This window comes from Onychostruthus taczanowskii, unplaced genomic scaffold (assembly GCF_017590055.1).
Source record: "Onychostruthus taczanowskii isolate IOZ18803 unplaced genomic scaffold, ASM1759005v1 scaffold52, whole genome shotgun sequence".
Classification (NCBI taxonomy): domain Eukaryota; kingdom Metazoa; phylum Chordata; class Aves; order Passeriformes; family Passeridae; genus Onychostruthus; species Onychostruthus taczanowskii.
In genome coordinates, this window is record NW_024502791.1 from 4,542,302 (window position 1) to 4,561,043 (window position 18,742).

Sequence of the window (18,742 nt, forward strand, 5' to 3'; positions counted from 1 at the left end):
ACAATTTAAAGGGGTCATTCTTAAAAGTGCTGGGGCCTTTCAACCATTGTTTATCTCAGGAGTCAAACCTCTTGAACTCAGGCTATGTTTGTTTGTAGGTGTCTTGATATAAATGAAATGTTGGCCCCAGTTAGGTACATCTACGCTAAGAGTGTGCAACCAGTGTGGAGATAGGAGCACACAAAATACTCCTCTGGTGGATGCAGTTAGGTCAACAAAGCAGGTGCATTGATGAAAGTGAAACAAGCTATACCAAAGTAGCCACAATTCTGGCATCCAAATTATGTGAATTAATTAATAGTAGATAATATTAAGACTAACATGATATTAATATAATATTATTAGTTGTATTAACTTTGCACCTCTTGAAACACCTGAGAAGCATGCTTTTGCTAGCAGGCATCTTCATGCTGACATAGACTTTCTATTGGGTTTCTTCAGTTTCTGAAAAAAAAAATACTGAATTCATAATGGAGAGTTTTCCTGTTCCATTTTTTTCCAAAAGAGAGACAGATAATTATTTGTCCTTTGGAATGAAAGTCAGAGCAGTACAATGCAATGAGGAGTGATAAGGATCCCAAGAAAATTTCTAAGCGTTGAGGGAGGATGGCAAAACCAAAGGGAAATCAAATGTCTCACATACTTTTTAATTTTAAAATGTGTTGCCATCTGTTGTGAGTGCAAATCCTATCTGTCCAAATGCTACAATAAATTACCTTCCCTACCCAGCCCAACATGTCAATTCAGTTATTAAAGCTTTTCCAAATGGAATATTTTTGATGCATTGATCATTTAAGAGTGTTCCTTTTCAAGCATTTATAGGCATGCTGCAGTCTGGAATTCTTGTCTGAAAATCAGGTCCCCAGTTGCCTGTGGCTTACACTGTTCTCTAGTAGAACACTTACTGTGACGAATGTCTTGCAATGACTGGTTAGAGAGAGGTTAAGATTGTGTAAGTTTTCATTTTCACTCAAATTTTTACTTCTTGATTTGAATTTTTCCATGTTTTATGACACATCCTTGATAACTGTTCCCCAGTGTATAATCTGCACTATGTACAATCTGTACCACATCTAAGACAATAAAAATAGTAGCTAGATGCTTTTGCTAAAAAAGATGTCAATGACATTTTTAGATGCTGACTTGGGACAATTTACCATTTTACTTTGGAATTTTCATTTGTTTTCTTCCCAACCATGAAAATTAAGACAACTAATAAAAAAGGTTTTTCCCCTCTGTAAATTCAGGATTTTAGCAGCACATTGGTCTGCCTGATTTGTAGTTTACTGATTTTTCTTGTTTTCCTAGAGAAAAATATTTTCTCTCCAGTTTTAAGCATCAATTCAAGGGCACAGAGCAGAGAGTTTCTGTGAATCACAAAACCCGTTGTAGTTAGGCATGTACAAATATGGGCCTTTCCTGTTAACCACATCCAAGGCATGTCATTTTGCCTTTGGAAATTATGAGAGAATCCAAAATGTGGATATGATGTTTCTGGGATTTCATCCTTGTGGTGAAACTAAATACTAATAGCTGGAATAGTACTAAATTACTTTTTTTTTTCCCCAGTGACATTTGCAATTTTTTGAAAAGGAAGCAACAAAATTTGAAGGAAACTACCTTTTTATTGAATAGTTCTCTTTTTCAACCTAGACATTTTGCAGAAAATGTAAATATAACAGTTTGCTTGTGTAAGTTCTCAGGCAGTAGGGAATGACTGAAGATCAGTATTCTGTTCTTTTGAATTGGTGCAACAGTCTTTACTTACATAACCCTGTGTAATTTTTCTCTGAAGTCCATACTTTGCCTGCATGAGGTATGTTTAGAGTCTTTTTTGGACAACTGTGTGTGGCACAGAGTCCCTGAGTCACAGATGAGAGACGTGCATGTTGAAAATAATTCAGATTAAGCAAAGCATAAAAGATTGGCATATATAGGTCAGCTAAATTTGCTTCAAAGCTAACTGCTTCCTTTGTGTAGGAAGACTGCTGCGAGGTAGAAGAGGAATACATAGTGCATGTTTTTTTCTTAAATTATTAAAATTTAAACCTTGGAAGAATAACTCATTGGAAGAATGAATCACTTGGTCAATAAAGGCAATTGTCCAGTGTGGCAGTAAAAGCAATAGTGTGCACTGATGACGGAATCACTGGATAATGATTTTTCTTTTGCCTTTTTTAATGTTTTCTTGCAATTTGCCTCATTAGGATCGTAGGAGGGCTCAGTCTGGATAGTATCTCAGGAGATGGCAGAATCAGGGAATAGCTCAGGTTGGCAGGAGCCGTTGGAGATAATCTAATCCATCTCCCCTGCTCACAGCAGGGTTGGCTGCAGCAGGTTGCCTGGAGCTGTGTACATTTAGGTTTTGAATATCTCCTAAGGATCAAGAGTCCACAACCTCACTGGACAGCCAGTTCCAGTGCTTTTATCACCCCACAGTAAAAAATGATTGGTTGTGTTTCAGAAGAATGTCACGTATTTCATTTTGTGCTGATTGCCTTCTATCACAAGGCACCACTGGAAAAAGTGTCCATCCTCTTTGCACCTCCCTCAGGTATTTTTTCACAGAGGATACGCCATCTGTGTGCCATCTCTTCTCCAGGCTGAGCAGCCCCAGCTCTCTCAGCCTCTCCTCGTATGGCAGATGCACCACTCCATTGATTATCTTTATGGTAATGGTTTATCTTTCACTGGGCTCTCTCCAGTGCATCCCTGTCTCTCTCATATGGGAAGCCCAGACATGGATACAGTGCTCCAGGCCTGTCTCACCAGCACTGAGCAGAGGGTGAGGATCCCCTCCAGTGACCTTCTGGCAGTGCTTTTTTGTACAGCTCAGCTTGTTCTTGGCTTTCTGTGCTGCAAGGGCACATCGCTGGCTCATGTTCAATGAGTCCAACCTCCTGCTCAGCACTGGAGAGCCTCAAAGATCCTTTAAACAACCTATGGAGAAGGGTTTGCAGGGCAGTCACTGCAGTCTTCCCAAGGCTCTACATGCAGCTGTGCTCTAAAGGCAGTGATGATGGGAGACCTTTTGTTTGCTGAGGGAAAAATGCATCCTTGAAATGACAGCCTGCCAGGCAAAGATAAAACGCACATTTTAGTGTTGATTCAGTAACAATCTGTGGCTGCAGTATTTGTGTCGACATGCGTGTTGCCACAGTCCCTTGGGCCTGGTGTGTCCTGCCTGCAGGACAGGGTGACGGTAGCTCACAGTCAGGACACTTCTGACCTTCCCTTTGCACAGCTACCTCTGTGCTGCTGTCACTGGGTGCTGACCAGGCATTACTGAATAAATAAAGTGATACATTTTTCAAGGGTATACATGAAAACTGAGTGTTTATACCTCACCCTAAAGTTTCTGTCCCTCAATTTTCCTGTTTGAAAGCAAAGCTAATACTATGAACAGTACCTCAGCAGATGTTGAATATTTATAGTCCTAAAATGTACTGAAATCCTCTGAGTAAAAAATACCACATGTGTGCTGGGACAATATTTAACATTCTTTTTCAATTATTTCAGAGTGCTGTTTATGAATTTATGGGTGAACATATATCCCTAAAAGCAGGATGAATGAGATACTAACTGTATTTTTCAGGAACTGGTTGTTAAAACTAATACCTTTATACCTTTATACTGGTGTTAAAACTCAAGGCAGGGATTCTTTCAGCTCTTCAGCTGTACAATACTGAGACTTCAGAGCAAAACAAACACTACTTTTAATTCTCATGATTTTGCACAGACCTGATTTGTGGGCATGCAGTCCTATTTATATGATGCATTATCATTTTTAGGGCCAGTCTACTCAATTAAAATAAAATAAGGTTTTGATCCAGATCTGTGATTTATTGAAAGTTTGCTGTAGAACGAGCCAAGAGCCATAGAACCAAAAGTCACAAGAGTTTTCATGAATTATTTTAGATAAATAAGGCCACAGTGTTGTTCCAGGAGTACAATACGTGTTAAAGTGACTGTTGGATAAGAACAATTAAGAAATTTGACCCAAAAAATGGTTTACTTTAATTTTTATAAAAGTCACATCACAATGAATGTTCCTATATGACATGAAACCATCTGTAGCAACATATTTCATTTTATATATATATATATATATATATATATAGAGTGTATTATCAAATTACACTATTTTATACATAAGGGATTTTAATAAACCATGACTCCTTTTTTTAGTATCTCCTTTTTTTTAGTTTTTTTTTTTTTTTTCTGTATTTAGTTTAAACTGGGAAGGTAGAGACTGTATGGTTCCAGAAACAGTGGGCCTGCTTCTGAATTTGAAATTTTACTTCATTATTTGAGAACGGATTATGCTGAAAAGACAAATTCATTTCTAAAATAAGAACTGTATTATTATGCACAGTTTCTTCTCTGCTGGTAAAGATTGATTCTCTTTGTAAACAATAAATACATTTTAAGAAAATCAGGGTCAACATTAGAAGGAAACAAGCTTTGTTGAGCTGCAATTCCTAAAGCATTTTCGTTTAAACTTAACAAAGCTACAGATCTTGGAAAGGATGAAGCTGAGCACCTGTGTAAGTCAAAACCAAATTGGACACTTTTTTCATAGAGCAGTAAATACATAGTAGCACTATTTGGTGGTTGGCTTCACAAAATCCAAATTCTGTGATGATGAGGAAAAAATATATTTACAGATAGAGAGGTTATTGGGTTTGTCCTACTTTGTTCTGGTAAATTTTCAAAAGAATTTAGTAGCTGTATGAGACCCATTTTTATGGTTTTATATGCACAGACTTACGACTTTTGTGACCAGTTATATTTTTATATACAAATGTATAAACAATATTTTCAAATGTTTTGTGGTGCAGTTCAAGAGGTCTGTTTGAAAATTTCTTTCTATTTACCCTGTTTCATAGTCGGTGCAGAATTTTTAACTTCATGTGAAGGAAAGAAATACACTGTATCTTGGGGTTTTGCCATTTGCAAAAGCCTGCTTACCTCTTATTTCCTTCTAGGTCTCTTCACAGTTTTCTAAACTTGGCTATTTCAATTTTTCTTTGGCCTGAAAGTTGCTGTACAGGGTTGGATCTCGGACACTGAGCAAACACAGTGATTTTTAAGTTACACAAACACAAACAATTGCACCTTTACAAATTTATTCCATGGCATAAATTTTCGTTCTGATCACTTCATGTCCTGTTTTTTAAAGCTTGCAAAAACACAGTATTTTTAGGGTATTAAGCATGTGGGGTAGAAGACAGATGTCTAAAGGTCAAGATGACTTTGCTGGTAAAACCAGTGCAGTCCTACACATTTCTCACTTTATTGCTTTTCAGTTTGAGTCTTCGGGCCCAGTGGAGCTTTGCAAGTTTTGCTAATAACCTCTGTGCTGAGAATGTTCTGCCTGCACAGCCATGGCACTAACAGACCACCCCTCCTCACACCCATCCTGTGTTGGGGCTCCCTTTGTAGTCACCAGCCACAGACCTGTCCTGGTGTCAGGTTCCTGAATGTCCCCTGAGTGTCCTACTTGCCACCACTTAGAGGTGTATGTTAGAACAGAGAGAAGAACGTAGCATAAGGAAAGGATGTACAACTGTGGAAGTCTGTTCTATAAACATGATCCCTAAATTGATGTGTGTCTCTTTCTTTGGATGTTTGGTTGCTCAGACAGGGCTAAAAGATAACAGCATGCCATTAATTCAGAAGAAAAATATTATTTTTGTCCTTGTGGCCTTCGTAAGCTGTTTCAAACTTTGCCCATAGTTGCAATAAATTGCTAGATCTGTACTGATACTTATTTGCACATTTCATTCTCATTGACACAGAGTGAGTGAAACGGGATTACTTCAGACCTTGTTTTCAAGAGACTTTTATAAGTTCCTCTTTCCATTGCTTGTGCTCTGTTTTCTGTCTGTATCGTATTTCTCTCTTTGTTAATTTGCAGCCCTCAGAAAGGCTTAAACAGTGAGTGCCAAGTACCACTCATCAAAAGATCATTTCCAAGTTGTGTTAATCTTTTCCAACATACTTTCCCGCATGAAAAAGAAAAAAAAGTACCTGCCAAAAACATTCTTTGGCACATAATAAAATAATTTTGGGTAGCAGACATTTACTCTGAATTCTTGGCAGAAGGTGAACAGGTCCAATATCCAAGAAAAAAGGGCGTAACGTTTAATATTAGTGAATAATCACGACTGTAAAACTTCGGGTAACTAGACATACTGTAATTTTACCTACAGCTAGGAATCCTTTCTTTATATTTCCCAGTGACTATGAAAGAGCTTGTGATACTGAACATTTCCCAGGGTTCTGGAAATAATTTTAATCATTTAGCAATCCTAATCTTGAAACAAATGTGCAAACCCTATTGTTCAGCTGATTTTTCTAAAAATATATTTCAATTGCAGTTCTCTATTTTAAATTGCTAATGTGTGTCCTTGTTAAGCCCTTTATGTAATTGTAAAGGTAAGTCTTCAAAATAAGCAGACACTGCCAAAAACAGATACTCTAGGATGTATACTGAGAAACAAAAACCTCACCTAAGAGAAGAATCTCAGTCTGCAGTGAATAACAAACAAGATCTGGTGTAGGATTCTTGTCCACCGGTTTTTTTGTAATTGTTAATAGGATCTTACCAGTGGCTTAAGGCACCAGACACTTACTGTGCCCAAACACATTTCAAAGAAACCAGTTTCCCTTTTTGTAAAGCCTTCACTGGGAGTTTATGACCATATTTTTATGGATACATAATTCAGTTTACACAAAAATCTAAGGATAAGCAAGGATAGGGATCCATGTTGTGTTCTCAGTTCTCACTCAGTGCCTCATGTAGAAGAGAAAACACTAGGCTAAATGGCAGCCGCAGTCAAGTACAGTGAAGAGCATCACTGTATTCTCTCAGGCAATGGAAAGAAATTACATCACTTGCCTCAGGAACTGGATTTAGCATGTGCTAGGCCCTGAATTAAGAAAATACAGTTGCTCTAACTTAAGTTGTTTGCTCCTGGTTTGTCATACAGAAATTGCATTCAAATTTGCCCTTAGTGATGCATGTGCCTTGCTTCTCTACAGTGATAAATCTAGACCTACAGAAGTCTTCAGTTAATTTAACATTGACTGTGTTGTTTGTACATCATTAGTTTTTGGAGGAAATTATTTTGTTCTTGGTCATATTTCACGGGGAGGTTTTTTCAGACTTTTTTTAACTGCTGTGATGGCGCTCTAATTTATTTCAGAACACCACACTGCACCACTCTGCCCTTCTTTCCTTACTGCTTACATGGCACTCCCAGGACCCAGATGTCAAACTTGGGATGGATGTTTTTCCACTGCTTGCATCTGGTTTCTTTGGCAAGCAGTTGTGCAGGCAGTTTTGGAGTTACTTGGGTTTGGTAACACGGGAGAGCAGCTGATGTGATTGTGTGTGGACGTCTGCTCCTCCTGCGCGTGATTTTCTTTTGACTCATGATGCAGTGGAATATTTCTGCTTGAAGTGTCTGAATCTCCTGGGAATTTTGCCCATATACCCATTTATGGCCATAAAGATGACTTTTCTTTGCCCCTCGCAAATTTTTTTTTTTTTTTTTTTTTTTTTTTTTTTTTTTCCCTGCAGCCTGTATAGCTATAATCAGCTCTTACAGGCCTTCCATTCTTGTATGAATTGTCCTTTGGTCAAAGTCTCAGCAGTAGTGCCAGGTGCAAGACTTACCTTAAAGAAAACAGGCTCTTCTGCAGCCAGAAAATTGAGATTGTTGGTGGATTGCATTTTAGCAGCTTCAGATTGATTCTGCTGAGCCAGTAGTTTTTAATAATTTCTGAAGCCTTGCTCATTTTTGTCTCCTCTACCTGCCAAATACTTTGAAGGGGAACACTGTGTTATTTCAGACGTGAGGACTAGAGGAGCTTGTATTGGAAATTTCAAAAAAGAAAGACAACACAATGGCAGAGAAATCAATTAAACAAGAAGTGCTGGTTATTTCCATGTGGAGATGGTTGTTAAATTGTTGGAGAAAAAAAAGGGCTTCTCAGATAGTTCCTTTTGTTTTTATTCTCTCTTTCTTTTAGAGTAATAACTTCACTAATTTAGTGGTTTCCAGAAGTTGAAGTTAAATGCAACTGTATTTAACTGTATATGCAAACTTCAGTCTGGATTGCTTGAGTTAAAGAAATAGGAAAATTTATTGAAGGAAATTACACAGATCTCCATATGAAATGTCACTATTTTCCAGAAAAGAGGCCCACACTGGGCACTAGTTATACAAAGATTTGCAGGAATGGCTTGTTACTTTTGTTGTTACAGTGTTGGGATAGAGGCTGTTCATCATCAAGATGCCCAAAGCAATTTGAAAAAAGCAATTTGATTTTCATAATTCTTTATTCTCTCTTTCATTGTACAGTAGCAAATGTTTCAGTGAAGGATCTTGCAGTGTGAGTAATTGAACCAAGTTATTAGCAAATAACTGAAAAACACCTGGGGTTTAAAAAATATTTTTACAGCAAATTATTTAGGTTAACCAGAAAAAGCTAAATCCACTTAGCTCACAAACAGAAAACTTTGTTCAACAGATCACTTCTCTATTGCTCATCAGGGCATCCCCAAAGAACTCCTAAGTAACCAGTAAGGACTGAAACAGTTCAAAGGTCTTTGCTTCCACAGACCCCTCTTTGTCATTCCCCTCACCTGTACAAATACAGCAGTCGGTACTGTAGCCGCTAAAATTCAAGGCTGCAGTTTTACAAAGATGTGCTTTTTGTGGTACTAAAGAGATTGGGAAATTAAAGGAACGCTTGGTAGATGTCAATTTTAGGTGGAGCTGTGAGTGCCAAATGAGCCAGCACGGGGAATACTCAGCATCACCCCAGGTGTGAGTCCAAAAGGAGGAATGCTTTCCTCCCAGAAGAGACGAGACACATCACTGGAGAAGAAAAGTCATTCCCTGGGCTGTGTGGCTCCCCAGTTGCCTTTTCTACACCTACGTTTGACAGGCATTTCCGATGTGAGCCAGGCATATTGTAAACGATTAAAACTATGTAGCCTTCAGATCAAACAAGCATGCAACAAGCATCATTATGTTCATTAAATAAAACCTTGTCATTTTATGATCAATGACAAATCTAGCTTCAAAGGGAAGCCATTTTTAACTGAAAAAGGAACAGCCAAAGGAAAAACCCTCCATCATCTCCGTTTTTGCAGTTATAGCAAAACCTATCAGTGAAATTTTGCAAAACACAGTCCTACATATGCATTTTTTGGCACTGCCTAGGGCAAGAATTCCCAAACGGCTGTGTATGTACCACTGAGAGTATATACAGACACCTCACTGTGGGAAAAGATATAGCACAGAAGCAGGACCTGTTACCACTGTCAGTACAAAAAAAGTGTGGGAATCTCTCAATTAGGAATTTCAGTCAGTTTTCAAGTCTGTTTTTGACTTGTGTAATAATTTTTGAGATTGGGGGGTTATTTAAGTAATTGTTTTCTGCATTCATTATTTCTTCTCTGCTTTTATTGCTCTGTGAAATACTTCAAGTCCAACTATTCCACAGTTGATAAATCACTCCATTCATACCAAGATCGTCCCAATATGATTTTTTTCTGCACAATATTTTTTTCTGCACTGTTCCTTTGAGTATATTTTTCATTTATGATAATGTATTTACAGATTATGCAGAGCTTGAAGGTTTCTGTTTTCCCATCTTTTTTGAGGCAGAAAAAAACTGGTAGCCATTCTCTCAAGTCTGCTGCATTATGCCATTTAGAGCACTGGTCATGTCACAGCAATAGCAACTGGTTCACTGCTATGAAACCTGTTCAGTGTGTGGCAGTGCTTTCTCCTCTTCAGCCCTTTGTGTTCGTGCTTTTAGCCTTAAAAGCTCATAGTCTACTGCATGTGTCTTCAAAGGGTATATCGCACTAAGAATTTGTTTACTGGTGCTATTTGAACAGAAATTATTGTTTTGTAGAGTGATTATTGCAGTCACCAGTGACAGAATTTGTGAGAAGTAATGCATACAGACATGGATTTGCAACTTTCATTCATTTCACTGCTGCCATGGCATTTTCAGTTTGTCTACTGTAATTTCATGTCACCCCCACCACATCCTTCCTTCAGATCACCACTTGCAGAGCACCTTCTGTCTCTGCTCACGCTCCCCAACTGCCTTGACAGACTGGAAGTGGGGGTGGTGCTTGTGTCTTGGCTTTGTGTCCCCACTGTATTTCATTATCTTAGAAGGAGGGCCAGGTTAACAAGCTAACATTTAAAAAAAATTGCCTTTGTTTAACAGAAATCACCTTTTCGTAAGACTAAACTATGGAGCTGCATCTTTGCTGTGTAATTTAGTGTAGTTCAATGCAGAGCCCTGAAGAGAACTGATGACATCTGGTAACTATAAAAGTAAAGCTCAGGTGATTCTTCAGTGTTATCAGAAACCTCATATAGGTACAGCTTCATTGAGGATTTTGTTGACTGTGTGAGGTGGTTTTAAAACCATTTATTTTCAAATGAGCCTTATATAACTGCTGTGGTAATACAAGAAATCAGGAGGGAATTAGCTATCTGTTGGAGGACTGGTTGGCATATTTCTATTGGTTTTTTTTTAACTTCAATTGTATTGGGTGCATTTTTTCAAGAGGTGTGAGGAGCACTATGTCTAGCAGCACTCACTTAAACAGTTTAGTGCGATTGATTTTTGTTAATTGAATCTTGTCTGATAAAATCTTAGGAAAGTTTCTCACAGCTGCTGGAAGTGTATGAGTGAGATTGCTCCTCAGTGACAGTGCACCAGGAGTTTTGTGTTTCTTCATCTAACAGGTTCTTTGGTGATAGTTTCTCAACATCCAGAGAAACTGTAAGATAAAAAGTTTCATTGCAAAAACAACTGACTTTTGTACTGAAAAGTTTTCTCTCACATGCTGTGAGGTGAGTTGTGTTGCTCTCTGGGAACAGGACTGAACAAAGATGTTTAGCTGTGTGCACAATCATCTGTCTCCTGGCAAGAATGGGGCTTGAGATGTGCCAGCAGCCAGCTAAAAAGTCTGTAAGATACAAAATGCAATAATGATATGTAAATGTTATACTTAAGATTTATGTCTGCCATAGATTCACAGTCATGGTTTTCCACTTTTTTACTTTTTCCCTCCATGTTTGTTGGTTGCCATTTTTATGCCACCCACCTGTTGTTTCAATCAGAGACCATGTTACAATTTTCTGAGCTGTTGACTTGGAAACTAGCTGCTGGGTGTTTTAGCAGTCACCTTTAGTGCTCTTGGACAACAGCTCAATTTTCTCATTCTTACGTAGATTTACCGATTTATCTGTCATGTATATTTAAGTTCATTCCATTTTAAGAAAGTTGTGTTACCATTGTTGATTAACTCAAATACACATAAATATAAATTAAGAGGTATCTGTTTCTCTAATTCTGGTTAGTTTTATGCAATGTATTTATAGATACACATAGAGTTTTCAGTGTTCAGTGATTAGACCCTAGACCACTCAGGCGCAGGCTATGTATGCTCAGTGCTTGATTTCTTCCTCATTGTGGTTCCCAGTAATGTGCTTAGATGTCCAACAAAACTAATAACCAGGGAAAAACACTGCTCTGCAGATCTTACAGTCCATTTCGCAGCAGGAGGTCCAGCAGCTCATAAAGTAGACCAGGACATATAAAGAGCAATACAGAATAAGAAATTGGCCTAGGGATTACATAAATGATACTGCAGTTTTTCAGTGGGGGTTTTTTATCTGTCCTTTTTTAGTGCCTTGTGATCCTATGGAATTCTGTTCATAGGTGGACGTGCTGTTTCCTAAAAAGTGTCCTGAGCATCCCAAGCATCCCCCAAAGCTGGGAGAGCTCCAGGAAGTGAAATTATGGTGGGAGGAGAGAGAGTGGAAGCTGTTAGCAGGAAAAAGAGAAAAGCAGCAGCAAAATAAAATGTGTAGGGGGAAGGGAGGGGAGAATCAGAGAAATACATACCTTGGTTTCAAACGTGGGAGGATTCTGTTTCTCAGCTTGTTTTTGCTAGCTATCTGTGTTAATAATTGAGCTAGCTGGAAAAAGCATCTTGAAAAGAGAGAAAGAAATCTCTACTGTCGAGCAAGCCCAAAATCACATCCCCAGCCTGCACACAATTGGACCTTGCAGTGATATAGGGGAAATCCCTTAACGGACAAAACTATAAATGAAACTAGTGTTGACAAGGGGAAGAGGCACAGCTATATTTAACGGAAGTATTTTCATTTGAAAGCGGCTTTCTTTTTCTTTTTTTTGGGGGGGTTTGTTGTTTGTTGTTTTTTCTTGTCTAGTTGGTGGAGACGATGAGAGCTCTTCCTGTTTGAGACAGTGCATGGGTGGTTTCCCCAAGGCTTTTAATGTTAGATTAATGCTCTGGAGACAGTGTGATGATAAATGGGTTCCTACAGTTATATCTACATCCTGTTCCCCTTCCCCCCTCCCACAGCTGCCCCTCTGTACAGTCTGTCTGCAGCGCTCGCCTCCATACCCAGCAACAGTTCTGAGCAGCTTCAGCCAGAATTTAAGGCAGCCCTCTTTAAAATTTTTCTGCCAAAATTGTTTAATTTTCAGTGCTGTCGCCTTCAATGCCACTTACTTACTCAGACAATGACAAAAATGAAACAGGGAAGAGAAAGACTTCTGGCTGAAGTACAGGGCACCTCACTAGCTTGTCATCTGCTGTGTGGCAGATCCCAGTTAATTGCTTTTGCTATTGCTGTTCACATACAGAAAATAGGTTTACAGGGTGGCCTTTCTGTAGTTTCACATTTTAACGGCAGTGCTCTGCCCATCATATTGTACTAAGCAATAAATGAGCAGTGGATTTGAAATCTTTTCTCTGGTATAAGGGAATGGCTCCTCTGTGTCAGCTGCATCTATGCCTTGATTTTATACAGCTTTCATGCTGGTAGGGATTTAAGTGCACAGCTTCAGCAAACACCCAGCACTGAAATTCAGCAAGGGAAATGGAGATTTGAGGCACTTTTAGCTGGACCTGCCCTTGTGGCAATTGCCGGTGTTTACGTGTTTTGGGGGGTTTTGTTTTGGTTAGTGCATTTATTTGTCTCTGCATGCATTTCCATTTCTATATGGCTTCCCCTGTGTGTGGGGGGAGGGGGGGATGGGCAGTCAGGGTGGCTCAGGTTGACCTGCCCAGCTCCAAGCAGCCAGCCCACACCCTTCTGCTTACACGGCAGCGTCTCTTAGATCTCAAGACAGAATTATTTTTAGACCGTGAAGGTGTATCTGACTGGTGCATTTAGATTTCATATCATGGCTTCCTTTTCCTGCTCTCAGGTTTCTCCCACTCGGCCTTTACCTTCGGTATCGAGAGCCACATCAGCCAGTCCAACATCAACGGAACACTAGTGCCACCTGCCGCACTCATCTCCATCCTCCAGAAGGGGCTCCAGTATGTGGAGGCCGAGATCAGCATCAACGAAGTAAGTGCCACCGCTGCCAGCTGCCACTGCTGCCACCGCTGACGTGCTGAGCAGCACACCCCAGCAGCCCCCGCATGAGCCGCTGCCCAGCTGCTCCTCGTCTGGTTTCATTTTATTCCTCGTGCTTTGCCCCATCCCAACAGAGAGCCCGGAAGCTCTGAGATGGAGACGTGTTTCTGGTTTTTTAGCTGTGGCAGGGAGGTGTTCTCTGCACTGCTTACCTGGTGTTTCGTGGTGGTTCTGCTACCCTAGCCAACAAATTCAGGGTGTACAGGTTCCTGAAGCAAACAAGAAAAAGTACCTGTGCTTACAGCCTTGAGTTTTCAAGGTCATAGCAGAATTTGGCAGGAAAAACCTGCAGCGTAGGTTAAAACTTCACTCCCTGACACCTCCTAGCAGGCAGCACTGTTCACAAGCCATGAGAAGCCTGATCAGAAATCTACAGAGGTCACTGGAGAGTGATTTTGGTGACTTTGGCCTAGATCATATGAGATGAGGCATCACGTACATTGTGAAACAGTTGCATGTAAATTCTCAATGTGCTGGGGTGCAGGTAGATATTGTATGAACAGCCACAGACTGTCTCTGTTCTCCTTGAGCTGACAGTGGAAACAAAGAAGGGATGTGGGAAAAGCCAGTGGTTTTGCCCTGCCAACCTTAAAGACGTGGTGCTTTGAGAGGGAATGAAGCGTGACAGATAAGCAAGTGCTGCATTACAAGATTTTTATAATAGATATTTGTGATTGGCAAGCATCTGTAATAAATATTAATACAGTGAAGCTACTGCTTTTTCCTCTATACCTGAATGTAGCATGTGAACAGCATGGGTGAGAACAAAGAAATATAAAATAGAGAAAAGGCTGTGTTGTTTGCAATGTGTAGTTTGGAAACTCTTCTGTTTTTTTCAAACACACTGTGTGTTTTTTCTTTTTGTGACTCAATACCATGTATAAGATTTGTATATGTGTTATTTTTTAATTGGGGCAATAACATTTGACATTCACGCCAAGCTGCACTTTGATGCAGTTGTAATAACAAACCAGTGTTAGGAAGCTGTCTCAATTTGCTGCTACTTAACATTTTGCCCCACACCTGAAACTGGAGCTACACAGTTCGGAAGTTCCAGCTCTGAAGCACGTAGGTCAGGTTGTAGGGACCTGCACTTACCCAGCTTCAAGACTTTCCCTAAAATGAAAGAATAATCTGAAAATATGCCTGTTTTCACCATTAAGATTTGTGTTGCTCTCTCATCGTGGTTTGAGTCAGGTTGAACAGGGCCCTGAGCAACCTGGTCTAGTGGAAGGTGTCCCTGCCCACGACAGGGACGTTGGAGCTGTACGGCCTTTAAGGTCCCTTCCAACCCAAGCCATTCCATGATTCTGTTCAAATACCTACTGTTAAGTATGTTGCAGCAAAGCAAAGACCATTCATGCTACATCTGAATCCCAGGAAGGGCTACCATAGATGCTTCCCTATGTGTTACTTTTCTATGTGCATTACTTAAGAGTGACAAGTAATCAGTGAGTCTATAAACTAGTGTGCATAAAATTATTGTTTGTGATCTGTTAAAGGGCAGTCATGTAAATAGTCCGTGAGTACACTTACAGATGAAAATGTAAGATGTCAGGATCTGTTGGCAAACATTTTGTTTATTGTGTAGCAAGAATTTGAGTCAAGATTTAAATAAATTTTGGCAGACACTTAAAATATGCTGAGGAGAAAGAAATTATGGTTTTTTTCTCTAATGACTGTCTCCTCCTTTTTCTTCCCCGTGAGGAAACAAACATGTATTATCTTAATATTGTAATTATAAGGTGTAATGCAACAACTAGGTCAGCAGAAACATACCAGTCAGGCAAGCAGCTATTTTTCTATATTAGCTGTTCTCACCTATGGAAGATTATATTGTCTAACAGCTACATTATCTATCTGTATCCTCTTCTTACTTGTTCTTTCTCAAGAGCAAATCTTTCACCACCAGATTATTATTATTTCAGACAATTGAAGGGAGTTTGCAGAACATTGGCAAAATTGCACTTTACAAAGGCTACTAAAATCTTTCCCCTACATTTTAGATAATAGATAAGTGAAAGTGAAGAAAAGCTAAGTCAATATAGTCTGTATTAAGTCTTGAACAGCCCCTAAAAGTTTACTCAATTGGTTGTTGAAGCTGAACCTAATTTAGAGAAATCAGAATGAAAATCGTAATTATTATGAATAATATAGTGGAATAAAAGAAAAATAATGGTAAGGCAGTCTTGTTTGATCAGCTACAACTGATGGTGCTGGGCTGAAAAACACTGCGTAAGAAACCAGTGAATTTGTGCATACATCATGTTTTGGCTGAGGTTCATTATGCATCATCCACTTCCATTCCATTCCTGTGCTCCTGTAAGTGTAAGAGAACAAACAGTTTTCCTTTCCTGTTTGCCTTTATCATGGCTTTAGCCATGACTCTTTTTTCAAACAGAAAACAAAGTGAAACTTTCTGTCATCAGTCAGACATGTTTTTAAAAACAGCTTTATTCCTTTAGGATCTATAAACAATTTATATGGTAAAACTTTCTATAAAATTCCAACAAATTACTTTTTGACTGGTCAGATTTCTGAGTGGACCATGAGTGCCACCATCACGGATCTGAGAGAGAGGCAGCCCATAGTCCTGTGGCACTGCTGGTTAAGTCAAAGTGTAGTATCTTCACACAACCTCGTTTTGTGATTCTTTGCCGCCTGAGTGGCGAAGATCCTAAACCTGGGATTTCCCTTCTGCTCGTTTTCCCTGCAGGATGGTACAGTATTTGACGGCAGGCCAATAGAGTCCCTGTCTCTGATAGACGCGGTGATGCCTGATGTCGTTCAGACCCGGCAGCAAGCCTTCAGAGAGAAGCTAGCGCAGCAGCAAGCCAGCGCCACGGCAGCGGCGGCAGCCACGGCGGCCACGGCGGGAGCCACGACGACTGCTGTTTCCCAGCAGAACACACCAAAGAACGGAGAAGCCACTGTGAATGGAGAGGAGAATGGGGCACATGCAATAAGTAAGCCAACAGGCAGCTGCCTGCCGCTGCTGGGTGGTTTGTGTTTCAGTAATATTCTTGTACTTAGTTGCAGGGTGTGATGCAATGTATGCTGTCTGCATGGTGGTAGAGCTGAGGGCAATCATTCCAGGAGAGTGGGGCGTTTCTAGAAAGGTTGCTGAGTAAAAATGATGTTTCACCTCACAGTGCTGTGTTCTACCTGTCTCTAACAATCTGAAAACTTCAGATATGTTCAGAATTGCAAGTTGAAGACAAAATCAAGAAGTGGAACTGTATGCTCTCTCCTTGGAGCAGGCTACCCAGATTTTACTATCAGCCTTCTAGATGCTTTTAGATATTGGATAAAAACTGGGCTGTACCCAAAGCTTGTCATTTTGGCCAGGCCAGGAGAGAGATGGGTTCAGAGGCTGGGACCTCGTCTTGGTTTGAAAGACAGGTGTCTGCCCAGGGAGGCAGGAACCTCCCTTGGAATGGAAAATATGACCCCCTTGCCTTGGAATTATTATGACTGAAATTAAGGGGCTTTCAGACAAAAATATGGGAAAAGGAGTAACAGTTCTTTACTGGTATGTATATGTATAACAAGGCAAAACAACCAGCCACACCGGCAGCAGCCACAGACAGAGGCACAGACGCAGTGCCAGCGCTCTCTGCTGTCAGGCACCTTCCCCTTGGCTGCAGTTCTGGGCACGGCCAGCAGGGGTGCTGCTGGCTCCCGGCCAGGCAGGGCAGGGCGGGTGCGATGGTTCCCCTCGGCCGCAGGGGGCGCTGTGGCGCCCGCTCAGCCGCCTCTCCACACGGTAATGGCAGCTCAGCCGGCGGAAGGGATGGCAAAGGGAGCTTGCTTTACAAACCCACAGGAGCAGTAGGTCCTGTGCCTTTTTGGAGAGCAAAATGAGCTTTGGAACAAACAGGAACTTTGGAAGCAGCAAGGGTCGGAGAAGACAGCAGGAGACGGAGTCTCACAGTGGGGGTTTATTCTCCCCACAGCGATCGCAGCCTGTTTCCCCTCCAGTGCAGGCAGATGAGAGAGCGAGGAGCTGCACTCAGCCCCTTTCCCCAGCCCAAATCTCCCGTATCTCTTCCTCTCCAAGAGAAACCACTCAGCTAATAGAGTAGCCAGCCACAGCCTTCCCCTGTACTGTGGCAACTTCTTTTGTCCCTCTTATGTACCTGTTTTTATTGTGCCTTAGCAACATATGGGAGAAAATTCCCTGAGAGAAAGAAAACAAAGGAGTAATCCTAACCTCCAACAGACCTACAAGCCCTATCTGTGTAATTGTTTTGTGACCAGCGCATAGCCTTGTGCAGCAGCTGTCCTGTGATCATCCATAGCCTTGGCATGGTCCTTGGCCCAGTTTGGCATGTTCCAGCTTCCATTTTTGTAGGTTGTGGCCAAGCACAGGAGCATCCATAGCCCTACTGTCATGGTCATTAGCCCAGTTTGGACTATACCAACTATCCATTCCTGGCCTGCATTGCCAAGCACATGTGCCAAGGATGATTCCCAACAAATAGCTTGGATGCAGCCAAGTCTGCAACCTGTCTTGAAGGTATAGAGCAAAATTATTCCTTGGCCTTTTATTTAATAGCATGTGCTTATTCATACAGTCCACTGCAGGTATCCAATTGAAGGTCCCACCTTCCTGAGATTTTCTTAATCTTTGGGAGGAGCCGGTTCTCAAGAGCGCTGAATTCCCCTTTGTTCATGGGTGACTAAGGGAGACTGCACTTATATATTAATCATCCAAAGTCAGACATTTCCAACATGGAGTGGGACCCACCTTGTGTAACTAGATCCTGATGGCTGTGCTCACACTGTGGGGCAGATGGGATTACTGGTTCTGGTTTCTGTGTGCAAGGCCCATTGTGTACTGGCTGACTTCTGAAACCAGCCCATACTGCCCAGTTGTCTTACAAGAAAACTCTAGAGGAACGTGCATGGCAGGTTTTGTGGGAAGTCTTAACAGCTCTTTGGCTTAGACAAGGTCAGAACTGTAATCATGTAACAGATTTTATTAGTTCTGCAGTGTAGATACCTTTATCAGTCTCCACCTTCTCTTTGATCTGAATAGATTCCTCTGTGGGTCAGTGAGAAAAACACTTTCAGAACAGGTTTTCCTTCCGAGAATTCCAGTTAGACGGGTTAGTTTACCCCAGTAAAACTGCAGTTATTTAAATAATATTTTTATTTGAGAAAGCAAATGTAAAAAAGATCTGAATATTTTAAAAACATTAATCTGTTCTTAGACTATGGATTGTGTATGTTTT

At 40.6% G+C, this 18,742-nt stretch overlaps 1 protein-coding gene across 3 annotated transcripts in view; it reads left to right on the top strand.

Annotated features, from left to right (window-relative positions):
• The window catches only part of TBL1X (transducin beta like 1 X-linked), a 194,124-nt gene that overhangs the window by 143,647 nt on the left and 31,735 nt on the right, over positions 1-18,742 (top strand). For all 3 annotated transcript variants that reach the window (XM_041416458.1, XM_041416460.1, XM_041416459.1), the window contains 2 exons: positions 13,291-13,436; positions 16,222-16,471. In XM_041416458.1, the coding sequence (XP_041272392.1) occupies positions 13,291-13,436; positions 16,222-16,471 (396 nt within the window). The remainder of the gene's footprint in view (positions 1-13,290; positions 13,437-16,221; positions 16,472-18,742) is intronic.